The following is a 13223-nucleotide window of genomic DNA, read 5'->3' as shown; positions in this document are numbered from 1 at the left end:
GCTGAGTCAAAGGAGCCAATCACACAAGACTGCATACTGTATGATTTCATTCATAAGACACGGTAGAGGGGCGCCTGGGTGGCTCAGCAGTTGAGCGTCTGCCTTTGACTCAGGGAGTGATCCCGGAGTCCCGTGATCAAGTCCCAGCTCAGAATCCTTGTATGGAGCCTGTTTCTCCCTCTGACCTCTCACTCTCTCTCTCTTTGTCTCTCATGAATAAATAAATAAAATCTTAAAAAAAAAAAAAAAAGACATGGTGGAAAAAATACTATAGGGACAAAAATGAGGTTGATGGCTGTCAGGGGCTGATAGTGGCAACAGGGGATTAACTACAAACAGAAATGTTCTGTATCTCAAACGTGGTGGTGGTTACACAACTATATATTTACCAAAGCTCATTAAAAACTGCATACTTAAAAAGAGTACATATTAACTGAAAATTATGCCTCAATAAAGCTGACTTATAAATAAAACAAACCTAAATACACAACGAAGTGATAATAAACATAAGAAAAATCAACTTACAGTTTTTCCAATTCAAGGGTCATCATGAGAATGCTCTCAATTGTTGAAAGTGACACCTGTGTTGTTCCCATGTCTCTGAAAGAGAACGCCCAAACATGCATGATACCAAAGACTAAAATTTCACACCAAGTACAAAAAGGTACTTAATAGTATGTGATTATTTAAATTCTGGCTTCTCTGTCAAGCTAGCTCAAGAGTTTACTTGCTATGGAAGATAATTTCAGAGCATTCTTATTGAAGAAATTAAAATTTATGTGCATCACGAACATAATCACCTTGGTGCTAAACAGTACAATCTCCTTTTACCCTTTTTCTACTCATTCTCAGTTGCATCCACCTTTCTTGATTAGTCTTTTGTTTTAAATAAGGTATACCTTATTCCAGTTTGCTTTTTGAGATAAATGATATTTCTACATATGTGGTAAATATTTCGCTATACACCTGCATGTTCCATATCTCTATGTGTTCTTCAATACTGCTCTCTTCTACTACAGGCTGTCTTGTCCATATACATTCTTTCTTTGCCAATAATTCTTATTGCAATAACCCAGCTAAAATTTAAATTATGACTTTTTATTCAAAATGCAAAAGATTTAATCTTTGACAAAAGTAAAAAAGAGCAGAAATCATCTCATGAGCCATGAGATTGTTGTAATACTTACAAATATTTTAATGCTGGCAATTTAAAAAGATATGAATCTTCAACAGTTGTCAGAGGGTTATGACTGAGAATTCTGAAAAATGCAATGGAATTAAAATTATCTGCATTTTAAGTAACTAGATGAAAATTTATGTTCTTTTTTTTGGTATGGAACTTGAAGTTTAAAAGCAATCATTTTCTGCCTTTGCCTATAAAATCACCCTTAGAATCTGTAAAACATTCTTCCTTTGGGCACTACCCAGGTCTCTGAATGATAAAGCAGGAAGAGAAAGAGAAAAAAAATTTTTTAAGTGGATGGCAAAGAAAAAATATGCCAAAGAACATTTCAGGTTGAAAACCTCAGAAGTGACTATACCAGTAGGAAGTAATTTCTGTAGGAAATACTATTTCTAGTGTCCTCCATAATTCAAAGTGCTTTTCTTTTATCTCTAGAAAGTTTAAAAATCCTACAGTTTAAACCACCCAGTTAAAGACAAAATGGTAACCAATTCTTCAGTTTTGGAGCCAAACAAGAAGGGCTAAATCTATGAGCAGCCGGTGAAAGCTATATTCCCACCACATAGCCTGTGTGTATTCTTGCATTACAGCCTTTGTCATGGCATGTATCACCTGTTTCCTTATCAATCTCCTGGATTCTCGGCTCCTGGAGGGCAGGGACCATACTTTATTGTCATGTTGTCCCTGTGCCTGACATAGTATAGTGCTTGTTATTGACTATTTAATGTTTGTTGAATAAAGGACATCTTGTCATCTTTTTGACACAAGCTTTTATTCCAAAATGCTGAACAGACCTTCTTCCCAACTCTTTAAAATGAAAAAAGGTAAAAGAAATAGGAAGAAAAGAAAAGACAATCTGCCTTGAGGTTGACTCTACTCAAGAATCATTAACTATACTTTTACCAAGTATTAGATAGATAATCTTCATAACCAATACTATTATTGGGCTGTAAGGCATCTGTGATCAGCATTTCACATTTAATCCTTATAATAACCTTATGTGATAGATACTATCATCACCTCATTTTACAAATGAGGAAACTGAGGTACAGAGAGGTTACATAATTTGTCCGAGTTTGTCAAGCCAGTCAGAAGCAGAGCTGGAATTTGAACTGAGTTCTGACTCCAAAGCCTGTGTGTAACTCACATGAAGAAAAGGGGGTTTATAAAACAGCTGTTACCATAAACTTTGAGAGCGCTAAATATAGAAACTGTATTCATGTTGAACTTCATCTCTCCACCTGGGAGAGCTCCTCTGAGAATTACATTTTCTATTTTTATTCCTTTTCTCTAATCGACTCCCATGATGAAGTATTTAATTAGCTGATGGTCATTGAGACTTTAGGTATTTTAAACCATGTTATAGGCGAATCAGTGAAAACGGGAAAGTGAGGACATTTGAAACTTCATCCCTCCATAAAAGCAACGACAATGACAAACACTGGCAAACATAGAATCAATGTTTTAATCATTTTGGAAAATTTAACCAATGGGTCTACAGCAACCCAGAGAGCATTTATTAAGGGAAAATGTATTAATTTCTATAAGAACAGTGAGATCTGTTGTTTTAACTAGTTCTAGACCTCTGCTCTGTATCCTGATGGTAGCCTTGAAAAATAGCCCACATCCCAGGGGAGCAAAATGGAGCTGGAGTTCCTTAAAGCCTCCTTCCCAAAGAACTGTCATTGTTTTACCTGTCTAGTGAGTTTCCTGGAAGACCTCAATTGAGAACCTTGTCCTTGACCTCACTGAGAACTGCACAATGCTAGAAGCCTCTTCTTCTCAAGGGGCATTTTAAAAATATCATTATTTATTTATTTATTCATGAGAAAGACACACAGACAGAGAGAGAGAGGCAGAGACACAGGCAAAGGGAGACAGAGAGAGGCAGAGACATAGGCAGAGGGAGAAGTGGGCTCCCTATGGGGAGCTGGATGTGAGACTGGATCCCAGAACTCCAGGATCATGCCTAGAGAGGAAGGCAGACACCCAACCGCTTAGTCACCTAGATATCCCCAGGAGCATTTTTAAAAACACTTACAGGTAAATGTTTTAAACTGGCAGCTGTGTAAGGCAATGGATAACAGTTGGGACAAAAAAAACAAAAAAAACAAAAAACAACAACAACAACAACAAAAACCCTAATCTAAAAGTTTAAAAGAAAAAGCTGAGAAATGAGATATCCACAGAGAGTTTGAAATGCTCCAACATATTCCTGAGAAACTAGAAGACCACAAGACATATTCCTAGGAATGTAGAAAAAAACCTTAGCACTAACAAATGGGTTCAGCAAGGTTGCAGGAAACAAGATCAATATATAAAAGTTAGATGTATTTCTATGTATTAGCAATGAGTAATCCAAAATGATATTAAGAAAAAATTTCCATGTATAACAATATTAAAAAGAATAAAATACTTAGGAAAAAATGTAACCAAAAAGTGTAAGATCCATACACTGAAAGCTACAAAACATTGTTGAAATTAAAGAAGATTGAAATAAATGGAAAAAATGCCATGGTCATGGACCAGAAGAAAATATTGTTAAAATGGCACTATGCCCCAAATTGAACTATGGCTTCAGCACAACCCTTATCAAGATCACAGCTGACTTGTTTCCAGGCTAATTCTAAAATTCTTATATCAATTCAAGGGACCCAGAATAGCCAAGAAAAATCTAGATAAAGAACAAAAAAGTGGGAAGATTCACATGCTCTGCTTTCAAAACCCAATTCAAAGCTACAGTAATCGTAGTGTGGCACTGGCATAAAGATAGACATATATAATCAGAGAAGGACAAACATTATATGGTGTCATTCATTTGGGGAATATAAATAATAGTGAAAGGGAATAGAAGGGAAGGGAGAAGAAATGGGTAGGAAATATCAGAAAGGGAGACAGAACATGAAGACTCCTAACTCTGGGAAACAAACTAGGGGTGGTGGAAGGGGAGGAGGGCGGGGGGTGGGGGTGAATGGGTGATGGGCACTGAGTGGAGCACTTGACGGGATGAGCACTGGGTGTTATTCTGTATGTTGGCAAATTGAACACCAATAAAAAGTAAATTTATTATTTAAAAAAATAAAAATAAAAATGCTAACACTGGAAAACAATGTAAATCTCTGATGTTCTGTAAATTAAAAGTGAATAAACTGAGGCTGAAGATTTTAAAAAAAAGGATAGACATATAAACCAATGGAACAGAACTGACAGTCCAGGAATAAATCCTCACATTTATAGTTGGCTGATTTTCAACAAGAGTGCCAAAGCAATTCAAAGTGGGAAGACTAGTCTTTTCGAATGGAGCTGGGACAACTATATATTCATATACAAAATAAGGATTCCTACACTTCATTCTATATATAAAAATTAACTCAAAATGGATTAACCTAAATGGAAGTGCTCAAGCTATAAAAACTCTTAGAAATCTTTATGACCTTGGATTAGGCAAGAGTTTCTTAGACATGCCACCAAAAGCACAAATAATAAAAGGAAAAATAGACAAATTGGACTTTATAAAAAATTAAACAGATTTTTGTGCTTCAAAGGACATTATCAAGAAAGTAAAAGACCACTCACAGAATGGGAGAAAATATTTGCAAATCATATGTCTGATAAAAGTCTAGTATCCAGAATATCCAGAACACATAAAGAACTCTTACAACTCAATAAAAAGACTAATAATTGAACTTTTAAATGGGCAAAGGATTCAGAGAGACATTTCTCCAAAGAAAATACACAAATGGCCAATAAGCACATGAAAAGATGTTCAATGTCTTAAGTCATTAGGGAAATACAAATCAAAGCTATAATAAGATACTACTTTATACTCACTAAGATGGCTATAATCAGATGGAGAATGATAAGCGGTAGCAAGATTATGGGGAAAGTGGAATCTTCATACATTGGTGAGAACATAAAATGGCATAGTTACGTGTGGAACACAGTTTGGCAGTTCCTCAAAAGGGTTAGACATAGAGTTACTACGTGACTCAGCAATTCCACTCCTAGGTATGTACCCAAGAGAATTAAAAACATATGTCCACACAAAACCACGTATGTGAATACTCATAGCAGCATTATTAATAATAGTCAGAAGTGGAAACAACTGAAAAGTCCAATAACTGAGGAACAGATGAACAAAAGGTGATGTGTCTATGTAAGGGAATATTATACAGCCTTCAAAAAGAATGAAGTGCTGGTATATATGCTACAACATGGAAAAACTTTGAAGCTAACAGTTATGTGAAAGAAGCTAGACACTCATTTGTATGAAATGTCCAGAAGAGGCAAATCTAGGATACAGAAGGGGAATTAGTTGTTGCCTGGGAGGAGGGAAGAAGGGGGTGGTCACAGCTGATGGGTACGGTATTTATTTTGGAGGGTGATGAAACTGTCCTGGAATTAGGGTGGCTGTGGTCTATCGAAGTATACCACTGGACTGTATACTTTACAATGTTGCATAGTCTATTATGTGGATTATATCTCAATTAAAAATAAAGAACTGGGGATCCCTGGGTGGAGCAGCGGTTTAGTGCCTGCCTTTGGCCCAGGGCGTGATCATGGAGATCCGGGATCGAATCCCACATCGGGCTCCCGGTGCATGGAGCCTGCTTCTCCCTTCTCCTTATTAAAGCCAAAGAAAACAAAAACCTCCAAAGGTGGTACCTCATTAATAAGCTCTTGGCATGTCTTTGAGGTGGATTTCAGATTCAAAATAGACTTTACCACACTGCTAACTTGTTCAGTCAGTATTTATCAATAACTTAGAGGCTTCATTCAAGAAGCTTACTGAGTTATAATTACCTGAAACCCAGGGTCAATCAAGGTCTTGTGGGGCCTGAACCTCATCTACTTTGGGAAATCCTGTCTAATAAAAACATGCAACATTATGAATATAAAAATTGCTAGGACTCCTCTCAAGACCTTTGAAGGGGCCTATGGAAGTGAGGAGCCCTGAAGTTAAAGCTTTGGTCAGTTCAAAATAAATCCACCTCAGCTAGGGCCTATACATTTTACAGACTTCTTTAATGCCAGAGAAAATATTGTTTCAACTTATAAACACCTTGGTAACATGTCACACAGGTAACATGACTAATTCAAAGGGTGGCATCTTCCCTTGGCAACTTGCCTTTGGAAAGAAATGCAATGAAGTTTATATTTCACTATGGCAGAGATTTCCTAAAGCAGACTAGCTTTGTCTATTAGAAAAATTTGACCTCAAACAAAAAAGGAGCCTAACCCCCAGTACACACTTACTGTATCGTGATAATCTTTCAGAAGGAACTGTGAATTAGTTTTCGAAGCTGTATTCAAGTCCCATGACATGAGTATTAATTTATTATCAATACTGGCTAGCTCTGGTTCTTTAATTACCTTTTTCTGTTATTTAAGATGCACACAGAAACTCAACACAAACAAGCTGTTGCTTCATCCATTAAGAGTCTTTTCTATCCCACAACCTGTTTGTTCCCTACTTTGTCAACCCCCTACCTTGTTACCCTGCTGCATGGATGCCCGCACGGCTCCCGTGTGTTTTCCTGTCAACATCTTTCTCCTTCCAGTATGAAAGTTTCTTGGGGACAGTCCCTGTCTTATTCTTTGTACCCCCAGTACTTAGTACAGTGTTGACATGTATTGGACATGGCACTCAGTGAATGTTTTTCAATGAATTCATTGATTTTTATCAACTGATTCCCCCATATTCTTTCTTGTGTTGCCCATATAACTATAATGAAAGTCAGATTCTTTCCTTTCCTTTCTTTCTTTCTTTCTTTCTTTCTTTTCTTTTTTTCTTTCTTTCTTTCTTTCTTTCTTTCTTTCTTTCTTTCTTTCTTTTCTTTCTTTTTTGGAAATTCAGATTCTTCTAAGAGACTCTTGGTGTGATAACATGCTTAGAAATAAAGATGGTGAGTTTAAGACAGTATATTGATGCACCAAAACCTCCTGGTGCAGAAACCCAATGAGCCTTTTCTCCGGGGTGTTCGCAAGCAAAAAACTGACCCTCTGTAGTCTTTTTCCAAGTTAGGCATCAGCAAATTAATGGGAGGAGAGAGGAGCCTTCAACAGATAGGCATCTGCAGGAACTGTCCCTCTAGCTCCAGACACACCCTCAACACCTTCATCTATCCTAAAATAAACTGTGTGAAATAATATTTCTGAACTACAAGACAGGTAAGATAATCTTTTCCAAAGTCACGTTTAGAGGAAGATCTTCACCTTGAGTCTAAAATCCCCCTCAGGCCATTGAACATCCCCCACTATGATTTGTTTATATCACCAGGAAATCACAGAATTTTCCAGCCGAAAGGGAATAACACACTTCTTATTGAAGAAGAGTCAGGAAATAGCCACATGGAATTATGCTACAGCAATGTATTTCATGAACATTTTTCACACAACTTAACACAAACAATATCTTTTACCATACCTCAAAGGTTCTTATGGCCCCCAGATGATTTACTCAGAGGTATACATTTTTTGAAAAATAATGTTCTGGGTAACTGGTGAGAGAAGTGCCCTGTGGCAGGTTCTCAGCAGTTCTTTCTGCTTTACCATTTAAAAGAAGCTGATGGCTGAGGAAGCACCCACACTTTTGCTCCCTGGAGAATTCCCCTACACTTAGTTCTTTGAAGCTTTATTTTGCATGCATTGAAGCAGTTAGGAACTTTGCCCATTAGCAGGAATCAAAGTTAAATTCAGAGGTGGAATTTGAAGGACCATGCCCCTATTGGAGAAGCATCATTGTCATGGATTCCCAGGATAGTGTTGACTTGGGTGTTATTTGCTTGGGGCCTTTTATTGCCCATACCAAAGCTGAGTACAGGGAAAGCTGAGAGTGCCATTTATGAGATAGACAAGCCTCTTGGCCTCTTTGTACCTTAGTTTCCTCATTTGAAAAAAAAAAAAAAAGAATGGATTTTAAGACATACTTTTCAGAGTTCATACTGGGCTTAACATCCACTGAACCAATAAATGTATGATGTTTTTACATATTGTTTGTCTGTTTATTTTTTACATGTGTTTATTTTCTATTTCACTTACAGCTTATGTAAAAACTGCATTCCATGCCAGGCCTGAAATGTTCCAAAGCTCACTTCTGTCAGTACATTGCAACTAACATTTCTACAAAAAAAGACACAAGCAAAAGAAGAAGGAAAAAAGGTATTCTTTCAGAACATTTATCCTTTGGCAGTGATTCCAATTTATATAGGATGAAACATAATCTCAATACCCTCTCCATATCCTGAAACTATCTCGCTATGGAAGATATGCCTTTTAAAATTTTTTTAGAAATTTAAATTTAAAAAATTTGCATGAAAGATTTATATTTTCATGTTTCTACATGTGTTGCATTAGATACAAATCTGTAAATGCTCAATAAATACTTGTGTTAGGTAATCTTTATTTCTCTAGAAAAATATTTCACATCAGCACTATTGACATTTATGGTTGGATCCTCTTTTTTAAGAGGGGCTGTCCTGTGCATTATAGGGTGTTTAGCGCCATCTCTGGCCTCTGCCCACTAGATGCCAGTAGCATATCTACAGTCTGACAACCAAAAATGTCTCCAGACACTTCAAATGTCACCTGGGTGCAAAATCACCCTAGTTGAGAACCACTTCTCTAGAATGATTCAGTCTGATCTGTATAATAATTCTTACACTAATCTTTGCTACAGACAAAAAAGATTCGCTACATAATTTTAGTAGCTTTCTACTAATAAAATTACAATCATATTTCAAAATGATTGTAGCAAAGAGGTTTACAATTAAGTTTAACAAAAATCCCAAATATAATGAAATTTGTATTTGTAACTTACATAAACTTCAAAAAAGGTAGTGGTTCAAATGTCCGTCTTTCAATAGATTGTATCTTATTGCAGGATAAATCTCTAGGAAAAGTAAAAGGAAAATATTGCCTCAATTAGCTATTAGATACCTAACTAGTAGGCTGATAGTATTGAATAAGCAGCTTTTGCCTAAACTCTGAACTTAAGGACTTGTTATTTGAACCTTCCAGAGCCCCTAACTCTCCTCATCTCTCTTAAAAGAGTCTCACTTTCATAAATGAAAGAAGTAACTACAGCTCTTGATAGATTCTGGAAGTAATCTTTCCTGAGAGCAGAAGAATTAATTAGAGGACATTTGAGGCCTCATCAATTTCTAGATTATGAGCTCAAAGTTTTGACCTCCACATAGAATTTCTTTCTTTATTTTGTAAAAGATTTTATTTATTTATTCATATAGACACACAGAGAGAATGAAAGGCAGAGACACAGGCAGAGGGAGAAGCAGGCTCCATACAGGGAGCCTGACATGGGACTGGATCCAAGGTCTCCAGGATCACACCCTGGGCAGAAGGTGGCGCTTAACCGGTGAGCCACTCGGGCTGCCCCTATAATTTCTTTTTAAAAAATATTTATTTATTAGAGAGTGTGTGTGCATGCACATGCACAAGTGGGAGGAGCAGAGGAAGAGGGAGAGAGAATCCCAAGCAGACTCCTCACTGAGTGCAGAGCCCAACAGGGGGCTCCATTTCAGGATCCAGAGATTGTGACCTGAGCCAAAACCAAGAGTCCGATGCTCAGCCAACTGCACCAACCGGGCACCCCTATAATTATAATTTCTAATATTAAAAGGGATATTCTCATTTTGGAACACCTTTTTGGTTTAGTTCTATTTTTCTAGGCCAATTCAATACCAGAAAAAATAAAAGATATCCTTTCATTTAAATTGAAAGGAAGTTACCCCTCTAATCAATACATAAATTTGAACTAACTCAGAATCATATCATCATGTTAATAGAAATTCATTTTTGGTTGTACATTTGCCTTAATATTCCATGAATTTATTAACTGCTTCAGTTGCAAGTGGTGAGACAACAAAAAACACCACATAGTACTGGATTTTTATTTGAAAACACCCATTCTTGATAATAGTTGACCCTCAGACTTCCATTGATTCCAGCTTAGTCCCTTATTTTCCACCTACTCTTCAGACTGGCATTGCCATCTCTAGTCTCTCCCTTTCTAATCCATCCTGCACACAGTCACCAGAGTAATTCTCCACAAGTGGTTCTCGAATGCCAGCATCACTTGGGCACTTACTCAAGATGCAAATTCTCAGCCTTACTCTATAGACTGAAGGAATCAGTAACTGTGGAGGTGGAGCTTATTTTCTGACAAGCCCTCCAAGTGACTCTGTTGCAGATTATTTATTTATTTATTTTTCTATTGCAGTTTAAAGCTTGTCCTGGAGCACTGCTGTGATAATCCAGTAGCGTGGCATGTTAATCCACGGCCTTCAAAATCCTAGAAGACTAGCTCTAATCTCCTACTCTACAGGTACTCAAGATATTTTTCCTGTATTTTGCCTTTCTCCCAGTCTCCTTTGTAAGCTTATTCGCCCTACAATGTCTTTCTGATGATACCCAATAGCTCTTCAAGGTCCTGTTGAAACAGCATTGCTCTAATAGCTTCCCTGATCCAATGTGAAGTCTTTTCTTCCTCATCTGTATTCCAAAACCAATTTATACCTCTCATTGCCCATATCCATTTCTTCTTCTTCTTTTGAAAAAAACATTTAAAGTAGGCTTCACACCCAACCAGGGGCTTGAAATCATGACCCTGAGATCAAGAGCCACATGCTCTACCAACTCAGCCAGCCAGGCATTCCAATTTATTTTTAATATAGTTATTTTTGCATCCTTTTTCCTCTGAGCATAAAATGCTTGAAAGTATGGACTAGTTGTGTTCATCTGCATTGTCTACCATGTTTAAAACTGACACATGTTTCTTTCGTGTTGAGTTTAATAAGTTCTTTATAGATCCTGGAAAACTAGCCCTTTATCTGATACGTCATTTGCACCAAAGAAACAAACAATCCAATCATGAAATGGGCAAAAGACATGAACAGAAATCTCACAGAGGAAGACATAGACATGGCCAACACGCACATGAGAAAATGCCCTGCATCACTTGCCATCAGGGAAATACAAATCAAAACCACAATGAGATACCACCTCACACCAGGGAGGATGGGGAAAAGTAACAAGGCAGGAATCCACAAATGTTGGAGAGGATGCAGAGAAAAGGGAACTCTCTTACACTGTTGGTGGGAATGTGAAATGGTGTAGCCACTCTGGAAAACTGTGTGGAGGTTCCTCAAATAGTTAAAAATAAACCTGCCCTACAACCCAGCAATTGCACTGTTGGGGATTTACCCCAATGATACAGATGCAATGAAAGGCCGGGACACCTGCACCCCGATGTTTCTAGCAGCAATGTCCACAATAGCCAAACTGTGGAAGGAGCCTCGGTGTCCATCGAAAGATGAATGGATAAAGACGATGTGGTTTATGTATACAATGGAATATTACTCAGCCATTAGAAATGACAAATACCCACCATTTGCTTCAACGTGGATGGAACTGGAGGGTATTATGCTGAGTGAAATAAGCCAATCGGAGAAAGACAAACATTATATGTTCTCATTCATTTGGGGAATATAAATAATAGTGAAAGGGAAGAGAAGGGAAGGGAGAAGAAATGGGTAGGAAATATCAGAAAGGGAGACAGAACATAAAGACTCCTAACTATGGGAAACGAATTAGGGGTGGTGCAAGGGGAGGAGGGCGGGGGTTGGGGGTCAATGGGTGACAGGCACTGAGGGGGGCACTTGATGGGATGAGCACTGGGTGTTATTCTGTATGTTGGCAAATCGATCACCAATAAGAAATAAATTTATTATTAAAAAAATAAAATTGACACATGGACATAAAACAAACTCAAATATTTAAAAAATAAATATAAAGAGCTGGGTAGTGAATAGCAGAAACAAAATGACTGTGTAAAAAGAAATGTAGTTTTATGACTTTATGGCTCCCTCTTCTGCACCTCTTCAGCACTTTGTCATCCACTTAGTGCTTAGTGCATTATGGTTTGAGCTTCTGTCTATTTTCCTTGTGAGATCATGAGTTCCTATAGGGGTAGGAAGCCTGTCTTAATCATCTGAGTGCCTATGATACTGGGCATAGTGCCTGTCATATTAGCTTTTGATTGACCTTTTTTTTTTTTTTTTAAATGAATGAGAACACTTCAGCTAACATAAAATAATTGGCTTACAAAGTATTTCATAGTAGTAGTAATGAAGTGCCTAATCCTTTGAGCAGTTTATCTCATTTGATTTTCTACAAACGGTGTTTGTAAAGTTTAGAGTCCAGATCACAGAAGTAGCCAAGAAAACCAATACAAGAGTGGCTGTCCCCTAAGACTTGGAAGGTTTGATAACTTAAAGGACTATTCTTAGTGTTTAATCATGCTCTTGCTCTTTTTTACCCACTATCCTTAAACCTTCTACATTTGCAAGAAGACTCTATTTGCTCAAGAGCATCATTAATAGGGATTAATGACTTACACAGCTCTGGATGCCACAGACAAAGATAAAAATTGAACCTTTATAGCAAAGAACATGGTATCTCTGTATGTATACCTAGAAATACTAAAGAAGCATTTCCTCCTTGACAATGAGGCTGGAGAGATTTTATTTTATAATTAGTTAAATTAGGGGCATTTCTGATATGTTTGCTTAATGTAAACATTTCTAACCATAATACTTAACCATCATTTTATTTTACTTTAAAGATTTTATTTCCTTAAGTAATCTCTATACCCAATGTGGGTTTCACACCCACAACCTCAAGATCCGAAGTCACTTGCTCTATCAACTGAGCCAGCCAGGTACCCCTTAACCATCATTTTAAACATCTATTTTTAATACTGGTGCTAGAATTCCCACTGAAATCCTTAATCTGCTCTCTTGGTAACTTAATAGGTACTTGATAATACTGCTTACATAATTAACCTGCTTAAATATTTAATATTTAAATGTTTAATTTAGATTAAATATTAAAAACATTCTGGGTTAATGGCATTCAAAATAATGTAAGTGTTCTATATTTTCTTGTCCTGTAGGTGACAATTTGAGGTTAATTTTAATTCCTCTCATTTTACTAAACCAACTTTTTCAAACCTTTTCTGTAA

At 37.0% G+C, this 13223-nt stretch overlaps 2 protein-coding genes across 17 annotated transcripts in view; one reads left to right on the top strand and one right to left on the bottom strand.

Moving 5' to 3' along the window:
- LOC144286242 (uncharacterized) overlaps positions 1–13223 on the top strand; it is a 156406-nt gene that overhangs the window by 127840 nt on the left and 15343 nt on the right. The window contains exons 8-9 of the mRNA XM_077852448.1: positions 8227–8344; positions 10422–10526. The gene's annotated coding sequence lies outside the window, so the exon portion shown is untranslated. The remainder of the gene's footprint in view (positions 1–8226; positions 8345–10421; positions 10527–13223) is intronic.
- LOC144286911 (uncharacterized) overlaps positions 1–13223 on the bottom strand; it is an 89790-nt gene that overhangs the window by 63672 nt on the left and 12895 nt on the right. For 13 of the 16 annotated variants that reach the window (XM_077854053.1, XM_077854049.1, XM_077854058.1 and 10 more), the window contains exons 4-7: positions 9003–9074; positions 8225–8305; positions 1188–1259; positions 526–600 (exon numbers count right to left, since the gene is read on the bottom strand). In XM_077854053.1, coding sequence (XP_077710179.1) covers positions 526–600; positions 1188–1259; positions 8225–8305; positions 9003–9074 — 300 coding nt within the window. The remainder of the gene's footprint in view (positions 1–525; positions 601–1187; positions 1260–8224; positions 8306–9002; positions 9075–13223) is intronic. The other 3 variants (XM_077854046.1, XM_077854048.1, XM_077854044.1) reach the window with 2 other exon arrangements.

Source organism: Canis aureus, chromosome 16 (assembly GCF_053574225.1).
Source record: "Canis aureus isolate CA01 chromosome 16, VMU_Caureus_v.1.0, whole genome shotgun sequence".
In the NCBI taxonomy this organism is placed as follows: domain Eukaryota; kingdom Metazoa; phylum Chordata; class Mammalia; order Carnivora; family Canidae; genus Canis; species Canis aureus.
This window is presented reverse-complemented; position numbering and strand designations above follow the sequence as displayed.